The sequence below is a fragment of the Lemur catta genome, chromosome 1, assembly GCF_020740605.2.
Source record: "Lemur catta isolate mLemCat1 chromosome 1, mLemCat1.pri, whole genome shotgun sequence".
Classification (NCBI taxonomy): Eukaryota; Metazoa; Chordata; class Mammalia; order Primates; family Lemuridae; genus Lemur; species Lemur catta.
The window spans coordinates 4,911,436-4,935,015 of record NC_059128.1 but is presented as its reverse complement, the minus strand read 5'-3'; the positions used below and the strand labels follow the sequence as shown (position 1 = coordinate 4,935,015).

The 23,580-nt window shown below is 44.6% G+C and overlaps 1 protein-coding gene across 9 annotated transcripts in view; it reads left to right on the top strand.

Annotated features, from left to right (window-relative positions):
• Window positions 1–23,580, top strand: part of WDR25 (WD repeat domain 25) — a 131,548-nt gene that overhangs the window by 65,371 nt on the left and 42,597 nt on the right. For all 9 annotated transcript variants that reach the window (XM_045560584.1, XM_045560600.1, XM_045560635.1 and 6 more), the window contains one exon: window positions 18,186–18,333. In XM_045560584.1, coding sequence (XP_045416540.1) covers window positions 18,186–18,333 — 148 coding nt within the window. The remainder of the gene's footprint in view (window positions 1–18,185; window positions 18,334–23,580) is intronic.

Here is a 23,580-nt window from a genome sequence, read left to right as displayed (position 1 = left end):
ACCTGTGTTTGAGTGCAGATTAGATCCGGTGTCACCCTCTGTTCATTTTCAGTACCCCACCCATTGCTCAGGGTAAGATGCACCCCAGAGAGAAGCACACGGACTCTGGCCATGAGTACTGGGCCTGCTACTTGCTTGTGGGGTAACCTCGGGCAACTTCTTTTATATTACTACTTGGAGCCTCAGTCTCTTCACGGGTAAAATGGCCTAGTTACAACCACCTTGGAGGGATGAGGGGGCTGTGAGGATTCCATCACCTGTGCAACACCTGGCAGTGTGGCACATGTAGGAGTCTAGGTAAACCACAGTCTTGTGGTGGTGATGGGGTAGTTATAAAAATGCATGTACTTTTTCACAAGCATAAAGCCATTACAAATACAATAATGGGAAAGGAGTAATGACTGAAGATGGAAAAACAAAGTAGTCCACCAGCGGCATGGCCACCCTGTACTGATCATATTGACCATGCTTTACTCATTGTCCAGGAATGGGGGGATCAGGTGGCAACTGGATCTGTACCACAGGGTGCACCTGGCCTTCCCAGAGGGGAAGCATGAGTGCTATGGAAACATCCACCAGGCCTTAACTTGGCGTTGGGAGGGCTTCCTGGAGGAAGGAACATCTCATGTGAGACTGGAGGGAGGAGTAGGAGCCAACCAGGTGGAGAGGGAGGAATGTGCTTCAAGTAGAGAAAAGGGCATGTGGAAGGCTGGAGGTGTCAAAGAACAGAGTTTGGGAAACATGGCTGGAAAGTGGCATGCAAGGAAGACAGTGACGAGAGATGAGGCTGGGAAGATGGGTGGGGCCTGCCGTGGCAGCCGGCGGTTTTCCCACTGTGTCCATTTACAACTCCCACTGAGCCCTGGGTGTGCTCGAAAAAGCCTGCAGCTTGATAAGGCCTTGGGATTAGAATGCTTGAAGAGCACCTCCTTACTGGGCTTCTGGGGGTGAGGGGCTGATACTCATTTTTATGCATATTGAGAAATCTTGATGAAAATGGTCACTTCCATGCCAGCCCCATCAGGGAGGGCCAGTGAGGCTTTGGCGACAGTGTAGGCCTGTTGAAGCCTGCCCACAGGGTGTCCCTGGGAGGCCTCCTTGGGAAGCAGAGACAGCCTGGCACTGGCCGTGGTGGTTGTCGTGGCGGCAAGACCTGAGCAACCTCACTTTCTGAGAGTAGTCACCTCTGTTCTGGGACCCTGCTGTCGCTGGCTGTTGGGGGGTGGGGAGGGCAGAGGCAGTCTCAGCTGGGTCTCTGGAAAACCTGAGATCAGGAGGCCTGTGCCCTGGGTCACAGCAGTGTATGACACCCAGACTGGGCCTTCAGAAGGAATTAAGTTGAAGGCCGTTAGAGCTAAACCAGACTGTGCTCCGAGGAGCCCTCAGTAACTGCTGAGAGCAGCCTCTAGTCCCCGCATGTGGATGAAGCAGGCAGGATTTAAAACTGGCTCCTTGTCCTGGCTTGGGTGGACATCTGCCATGACTTGTAGAGGTAGCGCCGTTATATGGTCACAGGAATGAGGAATCTCAGGTTCCTGGTCTCCCTGCCTCTGGTGCAGTGTGATCAGAAACGGGCTCACTGCTGACCCCCACGTGCCATGGTGCCCCACCTCTCACTGCTCTCCTGCCTCCCTCTCTGATCCCCCAAGTCCCAGTGTTTCTTCTCCAATGCAGATGTCCAGTGTGTCCACAGTTCTGTGGCCCAGGCCTGCGGTCTCCTCTGGACACTCTCTTCGCTGGTCTCCCTGAGTTATTCTGGCCTCTCCTACAGCAGCCTCTGCCCTCTAAAAATGGAAATCTGATTATCACATTGCTCTGCTGCTTAAAACCCTCTAACAGCCTCCCATTTTACATGGAGGGAAAAAATTACAAACCTGTGCGGTATCTGTCCGGCCCCATGGGGTGTGCACTTTGCCCATTCTTGTTGCCCTCCCCCTTCACACAGGGCTCTGGCCACACCAGGTGCCAGCCCCCGGCCTCTGTGGCTGTCCCTGCCATGGGCCTTACCCAGGTCCTCCCCATGTCACCCCTTCCTCAGGAGAAGCCCGTCTACCTCCCCAGTGGAAATCAAGGTGAGTCGATTTCACCTGCTGTTAGTGAGCCCAGTTCTGCTCTTCACAGCACTGATCTGAGTTGTGAGATCTGTGTGTTGCTGAATATCTCTTCCACTAGACTCACATGAACTATTTTGTTCTCTAGCAGTTCCAGCAGTGAGCAAAGTTGTTGGCACATAGCAGACCCCACATAAGTATCTGTTGAATAAACCCCGTGAGTGAGTCACCCAGTCTTTCTAAGCCTCCATTTCCACATCTGTAAAATGGAGACAAGATAACTTCCTAGGCAAACTTGTGAGTTTGTGAGGGGAGCACATGATATTTATAATGTGGAAAAGTGCTGTGGGAAGTGATACACAAAAATAAAGGTGTAATATTATTACTATTCTTTCTAACCAGGTCATGCCCTCCTCTTCCCCCCCAATTACTGAAGGAAGGAATACTTCCTAGGATAAGAGAGTAGTGTAGGGGCAATCCAAAGCCCCTTTCACTAACTGTGTTCAGACTAACACCCAAGGAGGGGAGAGGCCTATGTCTCAAGGAAGAATGTGACACAACCTGCAAAGATCCCTAAAAGCTTCACAGTGCCCATCAGATGAGGCTGGTATGAAAGAGCATTGAACAGCATGCAAACAAGCTCCAGCATTTAGACCTAAAAGATTCTAATTGTGCTGATTGATCATGAGAGTGCTTAGAAATTATGGAGAGTGGGAGAGAGTTGAGGGACTGGAGGTTGGCAAATAGCAAACCCATTTTCCACGAGCAACAAAAGGTAGTTTTAGAAGCCCCATATACCACACTAACTGAATGAGGGTAGGAGATGGCTCCCCAAGGCAGGGAGGGACACTTATACCAGAGAAAGAATGAAGGGACCCCAGACATGCACTAGAACTCATGACGTTGCAAGATTAAAAGACAGACATGCTCACCAGGAGCCAGCGTTCACTTGCCAAAACAATTCATTCTTTTATGAGTTATTAGACTTATAAAATCTGTGCATATTGAGGCCAGAGGCTGAGTGTATCTTCATTTGGAAAGGCACCTGGCTTTTAGAGCCTTGGTGATTTCATCACTTCCTTATTTTACAGAAGAGCAGGAACCATCATAAGGTCCTTGTGGTGCCAGAGAGTCTCAGATTGTTCTTGAGAACCTAAGAGAGATAAAGAGGTATCTACTAGGTGATACAATCTAACTGATGCCCTATGGCTTGTTGAAAAATAGCACCCAACTCTAAGAGTTAATTATTTACTCTCAAAGTGGAGGAGATCTCTCATGACCAGAGGGCTCTGTATTTAGCATTCATCTGTTTCATACTTAATAATAAACAAATTGGGTAATGTTACAGAAGGGAGGTCTGCTTTTCCAATCTGCAGATATCTCAAAGCTAGGATAGCCATACTTTTGTTCACCTGTTCTTCCATCCATTCTTCTGTGTATTCATTTGTCCATCCATCCGTCAGTCTGTCCATGTATTCATCCACCCATCATCAACCCATTCCATCTATCACCCTTCATACATCCATTATCCCATCCATCCATTCATATATCTGTCCACCATCCATTCCATTCATCCATCCATTCCATTCACCCATTCTATCCATCCTTAATTCATCCATGCATCCAGTCATCCATCATTTATCCATTCCATGTATCCATCATCCATTAATTGTCTGTCATCCGTCCATCCATCTATGCCTTCATCCAGCAGACATTTATTGAGCTCCTAGTATATGCCAGACCCTGCTCAAGACACAGATACAGAAGTGAACAAAACAGACACTGAATACATAGTGCTTTACCCTCATAGAGCTTACAATTTAGTGGGAAACACAAGTAAGCAAGCAAGCAAATAAGTAAATATGTTAGGAAGTAATACATTGCTCCAAAGAAAAGCAGAGCTAGCTGAGGTAAAGGAGAGTGATGGGAGCAGTGTTTCGATGGTGTGGTTTAGGGCATGCCTCTCTGGAGAGGGACTCGAGCCAGCCCAGGTGCTGTCTGAAGAAGAGCCTTCTAGGCAGGGAAATAGCAGGTGCACAGGCCTGAGGAGGAAGGCGCTGGGTGTGTGTCAGGAGGCCAGTACAGCTGGAGTGGAGTTAGGGCAGATGACACAGGATTTATTCCAGGTATGATGGAAAGCCACTGGAGAGTTTTGAGTAGGGGAGGATGTAACCTGCCTGCAGAGGACCACTCTGGTTGCTGTGTGGCAGTATATTGTGGGGTAAAAAAAGGAAGCTGAGACACCAGTTTTTTTTTCTTCAGAAATTCTTTTTTAATGGTAAAATAAACATACAATTCGCCATCTTAACCATTTTTTAAGCACACAGTTAAGTGGTATTAAATACATTCATAATATTGCACAACCATTACCATCATCCTCTCCAAAATTCTTTCATCATGTAAAGCTTGAGACACCAGCTTTGAGATTGTTGCAGTGGTGTGAGGGGAAGACAGTGGTGGCTAAGATGAGGATGGTAGCAGAGGTGATGAGAAGTGGTAGGATTTGGGATATACTTTGAAGACAGAGCTGACGGTTGGGGGAAGGGCATAAAGGAGGACTGCAGTACTTTAGACGACTAAATTAGGAGACAGCGATTCAGTGGGGGAAATTACCATAAGACAGCTAAAGAGCTGACAGTGGGAAGAGGGGTTAGTCTGGCTTTGTGTTGTATTTATCCAGAGTACAGGATTACGGGCAGGGGTTGGACCGTGGGGGACATTGCAGGTAGGAGGAAGAAGAGTGGTGAAGCCTGCAAGTTCTCTAGCCAGACTGCCTGGGTCAGAGTCTCTGCTCCACCTCTCACAGGGTGGCCTGGGACAGCTACCTCTCTGTACCTCAGTTTCCTCATCTGTGAAATGGAGCTAATAATGTAATAATGTCTACCTTATAGGGTTGTGGTAAGGCTTGAGTTAATTCAGTTAGCTCATTTGACTCAATATACTCAATTGTAAAGTGCTTACAAGCATTACTGGCACACTGTAACTACTCTATACGTGATTATTGTTATCTAGAGGGAGGAGACAAGGTGGTAGATTTTGTTTCAGAATAGTGTCCAGAATTGCGATGCTTTCAAAAGGGGCACTGGCTCCTCCTCAGACTATTGCACTCCTCACCTGCTGGTTCCAGCACCTGCCGGGGGACCGTCCCCACTCTGTGAGGAGGGTGTTATCTGAAGGTCTCCAGAGCCCCCCACCTCCAGCTCTCCCTGCTCTCTTCTCCCTCTGCAATATATTTTGCTCTTAATCCTTTTTTCTTTAAGAAAACTCTTCTTTGCCCTTTTACATCTTCTGTTGACATTTAAAACTCCTTCCCTTTGTTCTGACCTTATTGAATAGAGAGAATAATTTCTTGGAATTCTCTGTATAATGAAAGTTCATGTACTTACAGATTCTGATCTAGTTTCTCCTCAACCTTTACTTTGAGAGACCTTGCATCATTTGGTATGGATAACATTTTAGGAAGCAGTTAGGAAGATTGTGTAAAATGAAAATTCTGCTTTTGCTTTTGCTGTTTCTGCAAATGTAGCCCCCTGTAACCCAGATATCAGCTGGGGTACCCTGCCCTTAGAGATCCAAGTGATTCAAACTCCTTTACCATGTATGCTAGAAACTCAGCAGCCTTCCTAGGTTCTCTACAAATTTTTCTGAGGCTGGTAGAGGTGAGGATCATAGTGTGGGAGGGGTCTTCAAATCAATCCCGGTTCCAAGTTCATGCATCAGTGGATGAGATCAGTTTGTAAATCAATGATGGCCTTCTTGTTATCTGTGACACAGCGGCTCACCCACAGAACAAATACTCTGATCCCCTCACTCTCCTAAATATTCCTACCAGAAGGCTGGGTATGGGCAGCAGGTGTGAGGAGGTAGGGTGAAATGTTACTCTCCATTCTGCAAAACAGATGCTTAAAATGGGAAATTAGGTTTGGCTTTCAGTAACAAAGCAGTAGTTCTATCAGACTAACCCTCCCACAGCTAACAACTGTAAACTCTGTACAATAGCAGTAACAACGAAACTACCTGATGATACTGGAGAACAATAAAAAGCAGGCAAACACTGGACAAAAGTCCACCCTTAAGAGAAGGAAATGTCACTGGGTGTGTTTCCTACTTTTATGTTTTTCTGCGTGAGGGTAGGCTTCACTCCATGCCAAGCAGGCTGGTAGAAAGTTGGATAGAAAACCTACAGTGTTACTGGCTTGAACAGAATTTGGGGTAGCCATAGTAGCTGGAAAGTATGTATAAACTCTACTCAAATTTCTGGATGACTCCTGCACCCAAGTATGAGGCAGACCCTAAGCAACTCAAGAGAGAACTGAATAGAAATTCTGTTGCTGCACACCACAAGAGAGACACAATTTGAAATTTGAGTAGAGCCAGGTTAGTTGCCTTTAAAAAAAAAATATTCTTCAGAGGAACATAACAGTTTCCAAAGTTAATGCAACATATATTTTGTAATGTCCAGTATTCTACCCAAAATTATTAGGTAAAGCAAGAAATAGGAAAAGGAGACCCATATTTAAGAGAAAGGCAATCAATGGAGCTTGGCTCTAAGATGATTCAGATGTTGACATTAGCAGATATGTATTTTAAAACAGTCATTATATATATGCTTAGGGACACAAAGGAAAATATTCTCACAATGAATAAAAAGATAGGAAATCTCAGTAAAGAAATAGAAACCATAAGAAAACAAATGGAAATTGTAGAACTGAAGAATACAGTAACTGAAGTTAAGAATTCACCATTTGGACTCCATAGCAGAATGGAGATGACAGAAGAAAGAGCCAGTGAACTTGGAGATAGATCAATAAAAATTGTTCAACCTGAAAACAGAGTAAAAGAATGAGGGAGAAAAAGAACAGATACTCAGGAACCTATGGACAATATTAGAAGACCTATTATATAAGTAATTGGAGTTCTAGAAGAAGAGGAGAGAAGAAAAAATATTTTGAATAAATAACATTAGAAAACCCCTGAAATTTGGTGAAATATGTACCTATCCAGATTCAAAAGAAAAACAAAACAAAACTCCACAAACACCAAACTGGACAAACACAAGGAAAACCATACCCAGGCATGTCATAGTCAAATTTCTGGAAACCAAAGACAAAGAGAATATCTTGAAAGCAGTCTGAGAAGAACGAACATCACATGGAGGAGAATAATGATATGAAAAATCACTGACTTCTCATCAGAAGTAATAGAGCCCAGAAACAATGGGATGGTATCATTAAAGTGCTGATAGAAAACTAAAAACATCAACCTGTGATTCTGTATGAAGGTGAAATAAAGTCATTTCCAGATAAATAAAAACTAAGTGAGAATTCATTGCCAGCAGATGTGTACTATAGGAATGTTAAAGAAAGTGCTTCAGGATGAAGGAAAATATATCAGATAGGAACTCAAGTCTTCAGCAAGGGATTAAGAGCACAGCAGATGGTAAATATGGGGGAAAATATAGAAGACTACTTTTTCCTCTTAAATTAAAAAAAATACATATGACTGTTTAAAGCAGAAATTATAATACTGCATTTGGGGTTTATGACATATGTGGATGTGTAATACATATGACAACTATAGGGTAAAGATGGGGGTTGGTAAAAGGACATTTATAGTTGCAAGCTTTGTTATATGAACTTGTACAATATTGACTATAGGAAGACTGTAAAATATTATGGATGTAGAGCAGCCACTAAAAAGAAAATATAAAGAATTGTAGCTAAAAAGCCAATAGATAAATTAAAATGGAATTCTAAAAATATTCAGTTATTCCAAAAGAAGGCAGTAAAGGAGGTAGAGTAATAAAAGAAGCAAAAACAGAAAATAACAAAATGATAGAGGTAGATCTGATCATATCAATAATTACATTAAATCTAAATGGACTAAATACTATAACTAAAAGAGATTGTCAGAATGGGTACAAAAGCAAGACTAAACTATATACTGTTGACAAGTGGTACACTTTAAGTAAAAAAGAAATAGGCTAAAAGCAAATATAATAAAGAGATATCATCCAAATTGTAACCATGAGAAGATAGGAACTATTGCAACATTAACCAATAAAATAGACTTCAAGACAAAAAGTATTACCAGAGATAAGAGACATTTCATATGATAAAGGTATTAATTCGTCAGGAAAGCATAATGATCATATATATGTATGTAACTAATAACAAAACTTCAAAACACATGAAAAAATTTTTTCACAGAATTAAAGGGAGAATAAGCAAATCCACAATCACAGTTGAAGATTTTAGCACTTTTCTCTAAGGAGTTGATAGAACAACTAGGCAAATCAATAAAGATAGAAGATCTGAATGATGCTATCAACCACCGTAATTGACATTTGCAAAACACCATACGTAACAAGTGCAGAATACAAATGCTTTTCAACTTCAAATAGTACTTCACTAAGATAGACCATGTGCTAGGACATCAAGTAATCTCAATGTATTTAAACGGATTGAAACAATACAGAGCCTAGTTTCTGATTGCAATGGAGTTAAGTTAGTAAAAAATAATAAGATACTGAACAATAAGAAAAACCAAATACTTGGCAATTAAACCACACACTTCTAAATAACTTGTAGACACTTATGCCTTTAGTCAAGATGGAGTAATAGGGACCAAATTTATGCTCCAGTGTTACAACTAAAGAGTTGGACAAAACATAAGGAACAGTGGTGTTCAGACATTGAACACCAGGCAGTGCAGACAGTGATCCCCTAAGAGAGGGGAGACAATGAGGTGAGCCCTACAGCTAGCTGTTCCTGCTTCTTGCCTGGTGATAGTTTCCAGACTGGAGCGCAGGAAGGAGAAATCCAGCTGGATCTCAGTGATTTCCATGAGTTGAGGAGATAGAGTTGGGAGTCCAGGAATGTTAAGTAAGCTGGAGTTCTCAGGACAGAGAACCAGAGAGATGCAGAGAGGGAGAGAGAGAGAGATCTTGTGGGGGGTTCCCCCAAGTCTTCAGTGGAATTCTGAGCAGCAGGTTCATGCATGCGAGGAGACTCCTTGAGCTAGGGAGAGAACCACCTACGAGGAGCAGGTGAACAATCCCTAGAGCTCACAGGGCCAAGAGTAGTTCATGTTCTCACCAGCCAGAAAGGAAAATCCTCACATTCACAAGAGTATTGCCTCAGTAGTGAGGTAAAATTAGCCCTAAACTGAATGCCGCTCCGGTCCCTCCTAACAAAGCTTCAAAACTATCCTGGCAAGGAGCAGACTTTTTCCAAGTCACTTAACTATGTCCCAGAACAAACCTGAAGAGTATTTATAGGAATACAAAAATATGAAACATCCAATAAAGTAAAATTCACGGTGTTTGGCATCCATATAAAAATGACATGCAAAGAAGTAGAAAAATATGAACCACAATGAGAAGAAAAATCAGTCCATAAATACATACTCAGAAATGGCACAGATGATGCAATTAGTAGACAGGAATGTTAAACCGACTATTATAATGCAGAAAGGTAGAGAATAGCACAAGCATGTTCAGGAGAGTCATGGACAATACAAAAAGATCCAAATTGGATGTCTAGAGACGAAAAGAAGTCTTCAATGGAAAATACACTGCATGGGATAAAAGTAGATTGGAAACTGTAAAAGAGGAGGGTAGCAAACTTAAAGACATAGAAACTATTCAAATTGAAACACAGAGAGCAAAAAGCTTGGGGAAAAAATGAACAAAGCATCAGTGAGCTGTGGAACAACTTCAGGTTCACCCAATGTACATGACAGTGGAGTCCTCGAAGAAGGGGAGAACAGAAAAAATATTTAAAGAAATAATGGCTGAATGTTTTATAAATTTGATGAAAATTATAAACCTATAGATTCAAGAAACTAAATGAACTCTGGCACAAGAAACATGAAAAAAAAGTTCACCAAAGTATATCATAATGAAATTTCTTATAACCGGTGAAAATGGGGAAAATATATATATTTTTTTATTTCAAGGTATTATGGGAGTATAAACATTTTGGTTACAAGTTCTGACTTTGTCTCATCCAAGCCAGGGCTAGAGGCGTGCCCTTCCCCCATACAATGCTCACCGCGTCCATTAGTTGTGAGTTTACCCACCCCCACCCCGCAATACCCAGTGAATACTACTACCATGTGAGCACCTTAGTGTTGATCAGTTAGTACTAATTTGATGGCGAGTACATGTGGTGCTTATTCTTCCATTCTTGTGATACCTCACTTCGGAGGATGGGCTTAAAAGTAGCCAGCGCAGGGGGCTGGGGGTTGTTCTTACATACAGAAGAACAAAGGTGAACATGACACCAAACTTCTCATTGGAAACAATGCTAGGAGGCAGTAGAACACCATTTTAAAATACTGAAAGGAAAACTCAAAACCACTGTCAACCTAAAATTTAATACCCAGTGAAATATCTTTTAAAAAGGAAAGGCAGAATACTTTTTCAGACATTTAAAAGCTGAAGTGATTCATCACCAGCAAACTTGCATCATAAGAAATGTTAATAAAGGGAGTCCTTCACAGAGAAGGCAAATGATACCCGATAGAAATCTGCATCTGCACAGAGAAATGATGAGCACTAGAAATGGTAAATATGTGGGTAAATGTAAAATACTTTTGGATCTTATTTAAAAATCACTTTCAATAATGATTGTTTAGAGTAAAAAATATTAAGTGTATCGTGCAGTTTATAACATGTGTAGATGTAAAATGTGTGATAGCAACAGTACAAAGGCTAGGATGGAGGAAGTGGCTTATATCATTGTTATGGTTCTTGTATTATAAGGGAAGTGATGATCTTACTTGCAAGTAGACTGTGATAAGTTAAACATGTAAACCTTAAAGCAAGTAGTAATAAAACAAAACAAATATTTATGGTTACAAGTCTCACGATGGGAGATAAAATAACAAAAGATACTCAATCCAAAAGAAGGTAAAAAAAAAATAGGAAAGAGGGAACAAAGAACAGATGGGATAAATGGAAAGCAAATAGCAAGATTTAAACCCAGACTTTATCAGTTGTGGATGAAATGGTCTAAACACCCCATTTAAAAAGACCCAATTGTACATAGAATGCCCACAAGAAACCCACTTTAAATATAAAGACAAGGTTAAATGTAAAAGGTGGGAAAAGATCTATCATAATAGTAATGAAAGAAAGCTGGAGTGGCTGTATTAATATCAGACAAAGCAGATTTCAGAGCAAAGAATAGTACCAGGGATAAAGAAAGTCATCTTGTAACAGCAAAGGGGTCAGTTCATCAAAGGATATAAGATCAGGTGTATAACATTAGGTACATAAACAGGTGTATAAATGTTTATACAAATAATAAGAGAGCTTTGAAATACTTGAAACAAAAGTGACAGAAGCTGAATGGAGAAATACTGAAATCCACAATTAATGTTGGAGATTTCAACATCTCTCTCTCAATAATCTCTAGATCAAGTAGACAGAAAATCAGTTAAGATATAGAAGACTTGAACAACACTATCACCTAACTTGGCTTAATTGACATTTATGGAACACTCCTTGTAACAACAGCAGAATGTACATTCTTTTTAAGTGCCCATGGAATGTCTACCAAATAGACAAAGTACATTCTCAGATTGGGATTAAATTAAAAATCAATAATGAAGGTATCTGGAAAATTCCCAATTATTTGTAAATTACCCAACACACTTCTAGACAGCCCATGGGTCAAAGAAGAACCAGATAGGGATATTAGAAAATAGTTTGAACTGCATGCAAATGAAAACACATAAATATTTGTGGAATGTAGCTAGACTAGTTCTCAGATAATAATTTATAGCACTAAATGTCTGTATCAGTTGGGGAGAAATTTTCAAATCAGTCAGTAAAATCAGTGAAACAAAAAGCTGGTTCTTTGAGAGCTATGAAAGGTATAAACCTTTAGCCAGACTCATGGGAATAAATGAGAAAAGGCACAATTTACCAATATTAGGAATGAGAGAAGTGACCTAATTATAGATCCTTTAGATATTAAAAGGATACTAAAGTAATGCTATGATTGACTTTATGCCAATAAATTCTACAACTTAGATGATATAGATAAATTTCTTGAAAGACTCAAACAATAAAAGCTCATGAGCCCAGGAGTTTGAGGTTACAGTGAGCAATGATTGCGCTCCAGTGTAGATGATTGAGGAAGACCCTGTCTCGGGGGGTGGGGGGGGCAGAAACTTCAAAAGCCCCATATCTATTAAAGAAATTAAATTCATAGTTAAAAACTTCCCACAAAGAAAACTCCAGGTCCAAATGGCTTCGTTAGTGAATTCTACCAAACATTTAAGGGAGAAATAGTGCCAATTTTTATGGGTTGAATTGCGCCCACCCCTCACCTCAAATTTATATTTTGAAGTCTTAACCCCCGGTACCCCAAAATGTAGTGTTATTTGGAGATGAGGTCATTACAGAGATAATCAAGTCAAAACGAGTTCATTAGGGTGGGCCCCTAATCCAATATAACTGGTGTCCATATAAAGAGAGGAGATTTGGAAACAGATACGTGTAGAGGGAGAACATCGTGTGAATATGAAGATAGCTGCCTGCAAGTCAAGGAGAGAGGTCTAGAGCAGATCCTTCCTTCATAGCCTTCAGAAAGAACCAACCCTGCAACACCTTGATTTCAGACTTCTAGCTTCCAGAATGATGATATAATAAACTTCTGTTGTTTAAGCCACCTATTTTGTGGTACTTTGTTATGGCAGCCCTGGCAAACTAATACATAACATACAATAATACACACAAACTTTTCTGGAATATCAAAGAGGTGAGAACACTTCCCAATTCATTCTGAGTCCACCATTACCCTGATAACAAACCAAGAAAAAGATAAGAGAAGAATGCGATACAACAATATCCGTCATGAACATAGGTGCAAAAATTTTTAATAAAGTTTCAGCAAATCAGTGCAACTATATATGTATGTATGTATATATTCATAATATTATGACCAAGTAGGATTTGTCCTAGGAACGTAAGCTTGCCTTAGCATTAGAAAATCAATGTAATTCAGCGTTAATGACTTACCTATAATGAACTCTGATATAGATGATTAACAAGAAAAGAAAAAACATATGATCATCTCAATAAATGCAGAAAGAGCTTTTGACCATGTCCAAAATTCATTCCTGATTTGGAAAAAAAAACTTTCAGCAAACTAGAAATAGAAGAGAACTTCCTTGAACTCATAAGGGGCATCTCTGAAAACCTTAGCTTCAGTGTCATTCTGAACTGTATAAAAGCCTGACTACCTTCCCCATAAGGTCAGGAACAGACAGAGGTGTCCTCTTTCCCCATATTTGTTCAGCACAGTGCTGGAGATTACAGCCAGTGCAATAAGGCAAGAAAATAAAAGGATCCAGACTAGGAAAGAGGAAATAAAATTGTCTTTATTCACAGAGGACCTGATCATCTGTGTAGAAAATTCCACTGACTCTATTAAAAAAGCTTCAGAAATAAAAGGTGAATTTAGTAAGGTTGCAGAATTCAAGGTCAATATACAAAAATTAATTGTATTTCTGCACACTAGAAATGAGCAATCTAAAATTAAAAATACTATTTAGAATATCATCAAAATATGAACTAATTAGAGATAAATTTGACAGAAGATACGCCAAATTTTTTCATTTAAAAACAACAAACTATTGCTTAGGAAAATTAAAGAAGACCTAAACAAATGGAGAGATGTATCCTATTCACGGATTAGAAGAGTCAGTATTATTAAGGTGTTTCCTCAAATTGGTCTTTAGATTCAATGTAATTCTGGCTGTTGAATGCATACTTCATGAAGGATTCCCAAGCTTTTGCAGGCAGATGGACTGATCCCATCCCTTTGGGATCCCTTTGGTAAGGGGTTAGGCACTCTGCACTAGCTTGTGGTGAGCTGTGTGAGTTTGAGAGTGGTTTCTAAAATTGTTTTCTGGGGCAACAGGGGCTGCCAAGAGTTGGCGGGGAGGCCAGAAGTCAGGGCTGACCTGGGAAGATCCCGAGGCAGGAGATAGCAAGAGAGGGCCACATGAAGCAAAGATTCACCCAGAAATTTGACAGCCATTATTTCCAGGTGGTGAAGTTATGAATGACACTCTTATTTTCTTTGTGTTTTTCTGTTTTGGACTTTTTGTTGTTGGTTTTTCCTCTTTCTTTCTTTCTTTCTTTTTTTTTTGCATAACACGGTTATTTCCAAAGAATCAGAGAAACAAAAATCCTCATCATTGATTCCTATGGGATTTTCCTTTGTGTACTTCTGTATGGTTTGAGTACTTTACAAGGAGACTGTATTTCTCTTATATTGGAAAACAAAAGGGAGGCAGGCAGGCGGAAGAACATGACCTGAGGCTAAATCAATAGTTCCTGTTGCTAATCTCAGGAGACTGTGAGAATTCCCAGTGGGGCCATGTCTCGGTGACCAGGACATGGGAACGGTGGTAAATGTGGGGCGAGCAAGTGACGGCACCATATTTTACTTGTCATGTTCTTTTCAAGACTGTTACTTTTGTTGGACGCAAAGAATGTCTCTAGTTAATACATCAAGTCATCTTAGAACGCTTGACAGAAGACTTAACTCCTTAATTCCACGAAGGCAGTTTGGGATCTCTAATTACTTAATTGAAAAAAGGCACACACTTCAGGCTGCCACAGTGTTTGGGAATTAATCTTTAAAACCTGACAGTGAACATTAAATTCAATTAAGGAGAGCGATTGGCAAAGATTCTTCTCTCCTTCACCCTGGGTAGCTTTGAGAGGTAGCTGACTGGTCTGCATTGATTCTGATGCTATCGTTGTCTGTGCATCAACCAGGAGAGCCAGGTGTGCGTTTTTCACTTCAGAGAGGACTTGTCAGACAGTTTACAGTTTGATGGATCCCCTTAAACGCGCTTCCGTGGTGGATTCGGGAGGCCCCTGGCCAAGAATTCAAACGTTTTGGTTTGTTGCTTTTGGCCTTGGATGTCACAGAGTTCAAGTTTTCTTTCTTTCTTTCATTACTGCCGTGATCTTTTCTCTCCCTCCTCCTCCCTCCTCCTCTTCCCTGCTCTCCTCCTTTCCCCTCTGCCCGCTGCCTTCCTCTTCCCCGCCTTCCCCATCCCCTTCCTCCTCCCCCCTTCCCTCCTTCTCTCCCCTTTTTCTTCTTCTCCTCCTCTCCCTCCTCATTAATTTAACATTTTTATTTTAAATTATGAAATGTTCTAAGCATATTCAAAAGTATAGAAAGTAACATGGAGATACCAGGTGCCTGCCCCTTGCCTTGTTAAATCCAGGGGTCCGTCCCCAGTCCTCACCTGGAGGACTTCTCAGCAGTATTTGACGTGTTGACCAGTCTCTTCTCAAAACACTCGCTCTTGGCTTCCAGGACACCCGTCTTCTGTTTCTGTTCCTACTTCACTGGCCTTTCCTCTCAGACTTCTCTGGTTTCTCCTTTTCCATCCCCTGCTCCAAGCCTGTGAACACCGAGGCCCCTGCTGAGATGTGGGACTCCCCTCTGCACTGTCTACATTGATTCCTGTGGAGAGCTCGTCCAGCTCGGGACTGAAACACCATTTCAGTGGCAACGACTTCCAAAGCTCAGTCTCCACCCTGGACCTCTCTTTTGAACACCACACAAGTATATCCGACAACCGTCCCCGTGCATTTTATAGTCTGTCTACAAATGCATGAATATATGAGATAGGGGTTTGTATGTGTGTGTGTGTGTATTTTTTTAAAAATTGTGGTGAAATACACATAACAAAATTCACCATCTTAACCATTTTAAAGCGTACACTTCAGTGGCATTGAGCACATTCATATTGTTGTGCAACCTTCACCACCATCCATCCACAGAACTCTTCATCTTATAAAACTGAAACTCTCTCCCTATTAAACTTCCCATTCTCTCCTCCCCCAGCCTCTGGCAACCACTTTACTTCCTGTCTGTATGATTTTGACTACTCAGTGTTCCTCATATAAGTGGAGTCATAGTATTTGTCATTTTGTATCTAGCTTATTTCACTTAGCATACTGTCTTCAGGTTTCATCCATGTTATAGTGTGTGTCAGGATTTCCTTCCTTTTTAAGGCTGAGTGATATTCCACTGTATGGATGTAAAATATTTTGTTTATCCATTCATTCATCCATGGACACTTGGGTTGCTCCCACCCTTTGGCTATTGTGAATAATGCTATTATGAACATGGGTGTACAATATGTCTTTCAGACTCTAGTTTTGGTTTTTTGGGCATTTACCTGGAAGAGGAATTGCTGGATCATATGGTACTTCAGTGTTTAATTCTCTGAGGAAACACCATGCTGTTTGCCATAGTGGCTGCACCATTCCTACCAGCAGTACACAAGGGTTCCAATTTTTCTGCATCCTTGCTAATGCTCGTTATTTTCTGTTTTTTCATAGTAGTCATCCACATAAAACACATGAGATAGTGTCTCATGTGTTTTAAAACTTAAATGGCATCATACTTTGTATGTACAGCTTGTCTTATGTACTCAATATTATTTTTTTACTGTTTAGCCATGTGAATCCTATAGATCTAGACTATTCATTTTACTGTTTTTAAAATTAAAAGTTATACTTGTACATAGTTTTTTAAAAAAACAGCAGTTCCCACCTGTTGCAGCTCTACCTCCCTTCTGTGAATTCTCATTCTACCTTGAAGTGTTCTCGCTGTTTCTTCTGTTATTTCTGTTCTTGTTTCTAAATGCAAATACTGCTATTTCTTGATTTTCCAGTTTGAGATCCTAGCTATTGACCCCTAGTAGGGAAGAAGGGAAATGAGCTCTCTGAACATTTTTTGAAGGCTACTCTTGACCTCTTGTTTTCTTAAGCTTAGACATTTGCATAATCCCAGGAATCAAGTGTTCAGAGTTCTGATCCTTTGCATTCTGAGAACCTTCAGGACTTGGCGGGTTGAATTTTCTCATCTTCAATAGGAAAGTTATCCCTAGGATCATGTTTGTGGAAGTATGTGGATGTACTTTGTTTGGGTTTTTCTCTTATTAAGGAAAATTAAGCCTGGTTTTCCTGACGGAGTTGAAGGGAGGTCATGGAACCTTTCTGTTAAGAACTGTAGCTACTTCAAGCCCCAAGCAGCATGTCTAGAGCACCGTGGCCCTAGCCATGCCCCAGCTGTGGTGCTGCATGTTGTGCAGAGGTTCCCTCCTCAGTCTTGACTACTGCCCTGGGCGGTGCTCTGCACATCCCCACTTCCTGGAGGAGGAGACTGAGGCCCAGACAGGCAAAGCCATTCAGCCAAGTCACATGACCAGTGGGAGGCACTTAGCCCTGACTCCCATGTGCAGGCTGTAGGTGCTCTTCCTGCGTCCTGGGTTCAATCCTCAGAGCCACCCAGCTGGTAAGTGAGGGCATCCCCTGCATCCTATAATGACAGTGAGCGTGGGGGACTGAGCACCTTTGCATGCCAGGCCCTGGGCCAGCCCCATCACATTCCAAGCTGCAGGTGTTTGCTGGGAGAGCTGGTGAGAAGCTGCTCAGGCACTCATGCACGGTGTGGCCCTGGCTCCACAATGTGTAGTTCTATACTTGGGTTCTTAAATCACTTTTCAAAAGTCATAGCGTATACAGAGGGCTTTCTTCCACAAGCCTTGTTTCACCATAGAAATCCAGGATGGGATAGTACCTTCTCTCCCAAAGAAAAGGACAGCTGCCCTCAAGGCAGGTGTTTGCTCTTTGACCAGTTGTAAATACAGATGTGGCCGGTTCCTTTTTGAATCTCAGTTTTAAAGTAGAACCCATGAATATAGCCTGGCCTTGGCGGTGTCCATCACAGGACGGATGCCAGCAATGCAGGGGAGACTGGGATGGGACTGCAAGTGCCAAGGGGCAGGATTCCCTGGTGGCCAGCAGGTGTGGAGCAGGTGTGAGGGCTGGGGAGGTGAGTGACAGACTCAGGAATGCTGTTTTCTTAACCCCAAAAGAAATTTTAGAAAAAGCTAACCCCAACTCATCAACCCCAAGTCTTTACATTTCTGCAGTGAAAAGTTTAACATCTGGATATAGTTTAGATGGTAAAATAATGGGAAGATAATTCCACTGTGAGACCCTTTTGCCCACACAGAGGGATCAGCTGAGCCCTGGAGATCAGGCCTCGTCATGACCTCTGGTGTTCTGTGTCCGTCTTACAGGTCTGGAACGCCGTGGACTCAGGGCGCTGCTTGCAAACCTACTCCCTGCACAGCGAGGCAGTGCGGGCTGCCCGGTGGTCTCCTTGTGGCCGGCGCATCCTCAGTGGTGGCTTCGACTTCGCGCTGCACCTAACAGACCTTGAAACAGGTGCGTTGCTCTGTATCACTATCCTGAGGTGAGCGGGCAGCTCTCTTGTTGGGGATTCTCTGGTGGGTTTGCAGCCACAAGCTGCAGTTTCACGGCAGAGGGAGGGGGCCTCAGGGTAGGCTCACGCCTGCGAGAGTGTTTCCAGACTGTTTGCCTGTTGGAAGCTCTGTTCCCCACAGAGGGTTCAAGGTGGGCCTCTGTCAGCCAGCACGGAGGACAGAGCCCCAAGGTTGTCTCAGCCCCAAGCTGTGGGGCTGGATAAAGAGGTGGCTTTTTAATCAACTTCTGAGAGGCAATTTGTACTGAAATAGATTTAACTTTATCACTGTGTCCTTTGGTTAGACTCAGTTTAGAATTCCAGTCAATTCATTATTGTTGAAAGGCTGTAAGGAATAATTCCAGCTCCTAAGGAAAGTCTTCAAATGAGTTCTGCTTTAATGCCCATTTGGGTAAGATGGATTCATGCTGGTTAAATCCGGGGGGCTCTTGCCGCGCGGACGAGGAGAGAGAAGCCAGTGGAAAGAACTTCTCCGGACTGAGCGCATCTACATAACAGGCACTGCTAGCTGCCCCAGGCTGTCCCTTCAGTGTTTTTCAGGGAGAACAGCCAGGGAGGGACAGGGCTGGGATCCAAACCCACACCCCCTGACTTCCAGTCCAGCGTCTTTCAATACCACCTCACCTTGCCACCCCCAGGCTGGTTGTGTTTCTGCTGGAGGAGAGGCTGGAGGTAACTCCAGTGCCTGGGGCCCGCCCCTTGCCCGCCCGGTCCAGCAGTGGCATGGCTGGCCCTGTGGTGGTGGCTCTGGGGTGTGCCTCTCCTAGGGTCTGGCAGGAAGGAGATGGTGACTCCAGGGTCCTGCAGCCCAGCGCCAGCAGCTCCAAGGAAGCACAGAGAGGAAATGCAGGGTGGTTTGGGGTAACTGTGTGGTTTGTTTCCTCCTCTCCTTCTGGGTCACTGAGGGGCAGCCTCGAGGCTCCTTTGAGCCCCATGATGCTGAGTAGAGGAGGCCACAAGACTGGTGTTCACGGGGCCCCTGCCACGTGCCTGGGACCATGCCACAGGCTTTGCACACAACAGGCCTAATCCTCACTGCAGCTGCTGGCAGTGATCATGTCCATTTTATAGGTGAGGAGACTGAGGTTCAGAGAGGTAAAGTAACTTGCTCACAGCCTCCCAGTGGCGTGTGGCCAACAGGGATTTGGAGGCATGTCTGTGTAGCTGCAGAGCCTGCACCCTTGCCACGGTGCTGACCATATGACGTTTTCTCCCCATGAAGCATTTCCCCACTGTCTGTGGTCTTACCGATATTCTCAACCCCCTGTGAATTTGCCAAGGCTCAGGGAGTTTGGTGCCCCTTGATGGCAGTAATGACTGGGCTGATGATGACAGCAGCAGTTACTGACAACTGAGCCCCCACTGTGTGCGGGCCTTCCATACAGTGTCTCATCGAGGCCCCGCTCGCCCTTTGAGACAGGCACCATCAGTATCACCTGTACACACACTGGCCCATGGGCACAAACCAGTAAGTGACAGAGCCAGGTCTGCCAGGCTCCAAAACCTGCTGCCCAGCTGTTACACTCTGATGCTGGCATGTCCCCTAAGACGTGTTTGGTGTGGAAGACAGCTGAGTAAGACCCAGTGCCCACCCGGAGAAGCTCACATCTGCTGGGAGAGTCAGAAGTGCAGAGACCATCCCAGGTTGCAGAGATGGAGCAAGATACAGGAATTGTGAGAACACTCAGCTTGGAAAATCAAGGAAGACTTCCTCAAGGAAGTAAAACCTGAGCTGAGCCGGGAATTAGGTGGACAGAGAATTTGGCTGGAGGAGCTGTGGTTGAGGGGGAGGGAAGTGGGCTCTTAGCAGATGGAACAATAAGGACAGAGTTGTCACAGGAACAGGATACCATGTGGTGTGTGTGGAGACCAAAGCAGTGTGCAATGTGGGGTGCAGGGACCCAGGAGAGATGTGTCTGAGCAGTACAGGGGGAGAGCCCCTAGCCTGTGGGTCATGTGGGTACCACCCTGCCCACAGAGTGACAAGTGAGTTTACTCATGCCTGTGCCATTGCTTTTCAGACGTGGGTGAGCTCTTGGCTTACTCACATCAAATCCATTTGGTAACATTAATGGGTTCATAGTGGCCCTTTGTCATTGTCTATTTTCTTAATCAACAAATGTTAAACAAACACTTGCCATTGTGTGTGTGGGTGGGTGTGAGTGTGTGCATGCTGGGGAGGTTCTGAAATTTTTAGACATTCAAAGAGGGTCCTACTGCCTGACAAGTCAGGGACTGCCACAGCAGGTGGCGGTAGGAGGCCGTGGCTGAGTTTGGAGCAGCAGGAATCGTGGCTTAGTTTGTGCTTTGGGCAGGTCTGCCCGCTAGCTGCAGCTGGTCTGGGGTGACAGGCAGCCCTGGCTGGAGAGGTGGAGGAGAAGGAGGTGGAATATTTTGCCCAGTTGGTGGTAGAACTGCATCTGGAGGGCAGCTTGTCTGGCCCTAGGCCCAACACGCCCCTCCAGCTGTGATGTGTTGGGTAGGTACGGAGAGAAAGGCATTGCTGTCCAGCTGGGGAGGTGATTGAGGACTTTTCCACTCCACACCTCTGTTAGGAATGGTTTTCACCATTGACTTCTTCTGTTGCAGGCCCTGTCTCATTCACTCAGCAGTTGCTTATTACACACCTGTGTGCAGGACCAGGTGCTCAGGCTACAGGGGAGGGTATGTTGGGCGTCGCCAGGGACATACAGTTGAAGGGTTTGAACCTCAGCCTTGGGGAAGACCTCCAGCCCTCGGACAGGGCCTCTCCTGCTCTGGGTAGTTGGTTTCTGTGTCGCCTCCCTGGCTAGCATGGGAGCTCCTTGAGGAGGGGGCCTGTGCTGGTGGACTTTGTGTCTCTCATCTGGCCAGGGCTGGCTGGGAGCAGCTGTGCAGGGCAGGTGTGCACGAGGTGGAGTGGAGACTGGACCTCGCTGGGCCCTCCCGTAGGCAGGGAGGGCTCCACTCCTGTCTCCCACCTGTGTCTCCTACCCCATTCCTGCACACCCCACCTGCAACCTAGGTTTTTCTGGGTGCTCTTTTTAGCTGAGGTTGGGGTGGGCTTGTGGACCCCCTGTGGCTGTTGTTCTGCTTTGATTTATATTGTCCTTTGTCCTCACTGAGTCTGATCTCCCTCTTTACTTGGTCTGCCTTTTCCCACCCTCGGTGATTTGGCTTTTTCATTTCAATCTAATTAGAGCTTCCTGCCAGGAGAAGGCAATGCAGGGCGTTCTCACCACAGCGCTTTGGGGATTAGTCACTCGGTGCCCATTGTCGTTAATGGGAATTTGGCGCCAAGGCCATTTATCCTGGTGTCCTCAATCAATACAGTTAGAAATCTGTGGATTCTAAAATGTCAATATCCGGCCTGAAATATGGAAGGCCAGCAACATTTTATCTCGTTAATTTGTAGTTCTGACAGGCTGTTGGCTTATAGAACAACCATGAATCAACACTTAAATAAAACCTGCTCACAGATTAATTATTTTTGGTGCTCCTGTTTCAGTCTATGATCTTCCTAACGAAATATCTCTGGCACATTAGGCTGAGGTGGCCTCAGGGAACACTGGCCAACTCCAGTGGGCACTGAGGTTGCCTGCTTTATGAGTCAACTGTCCTGCATACCAAATCAGCCAGTCTCCTCGAATCTCCGTAGAGTTTGTTCAGTTCTCAGCAGCTGCCCGATGTTGAGGCTGAGGCTGCGGCTGCAGAGGTATGCAGCCTCTGTGCTTTGCATTTGTTTGCTGCAAAGGAGTTTCCTTTCCCTGGAGCCTGTGGGACCCTGCTGGGTGGGCACCTGGTCCTCCTTCCTGTGCGTGGGCCAGCTCTCCTGATGTGCGCCCGGCCCATCTGTGCCATCTGTGCAATGCCTCCTGGTCCTAGCGCCCAGATACTGGGACAGCATGTGCAAGAAGGCACAAAAACGGAATACAAATATGGGCTCTCCTGTCTGCCTTAGCCAGGTGACCTAGGAGTGTCTCTTCACCTCCGTTTTTGCATCACTGCCTGGCTGGCGGGGCTGCTGAGGGGCTGCTGTGATAATGTATGCAGAGGTGCTTGGCAGGATGCCTGGCACCTGACAGGTCCTCAGCAAAGGGTGCCTCTTCCCCTCTTCCGCCCCTGCCCTATAAAGCCCTTGCTCCTACTGGATTGTCCAGAGAGCCTGAGTTGTTGGGCCATTTTCCCAAATGGGGCCACTTTGGTGGGTCAGTTCCAAAGGGCCCCCAAAAGCCCCATTCACCTGGCTTACTGGTGCGCCTCTTGGTCCCACGCTGGGTCTTGGGGCCAGACTGTGAGGAGGCCTTGGGCCTTTGTGGGTTCTCCTAGCTTCTCCTCCACATTTGCTTTCTTTCACAGCTTCTCCCTGGTGTTGGGACAGCGTGTGCCTTGTATTAGCGGTGTAGGGTGGGCATGTGGGTCCGTAGCCTGCACTCCAGCTTGACCCTCTCCAGAGCTCCTGGCACTCATGGCTGGGGGAGGTCCATGGCCTTCTTTACTCAGACACCCATAGCCCACAGCCCTGCTGTCCCTAGCCCAGGGCCGGCTCCTCCTGCCCTTGGTGTCCCTGTGCCTTTTGGTGGAGGTCATGGGTGTGGAAATGAGTGGCCCACTGGGAATGGACCCATAAATGACCACTTCCTTTGTTTTCCAAGAAGTGTCTTCTGGTGCCTTCCTTGTGTTGGAATTGTGATCGGGGGCTCCGTCACAGAAACGCAGCAAGGACGGAGAGGACAAATGGTCTGAGCCCTCGTGGTGGGCCGGGCCCTGGCTGTGTATCCCTGGTTTCCAGCACTCTGCCTGGCCTGTGTCACGCTGAATGAGCGAGCGTGTGGTAGACTCTGCTTATTTGACAAGTTTGGTCTCCACACTAGCCTATGAGGGGAGTGTTTTTATCCCCATTTCATCAGCCCAGAATGTGTTGGGTGACTTTCTCAAGGCCAGCCAGTGCAGGCCTGCGTGCGTGACTGGCAGCGGTTTCTGTTGGTGACGCATGGCATGGGACCCCGCAGCCCACATGTCTGTTTCTGTGCCATGGATAAACAATTTGCTTAAACCTATTCCCGGGGAGCCAGCTGGGCTTTCACCAGGCTGCAGCTCTTCACCCGCAGAGGCAAACAAGAGGCCTCTGGGGAAGATGGCGTGCCCCAGACTGATCTCCACTGATCCCTCTGCTTAAGTGACCGACTGAAGGATGCTTCTCCAGCTAT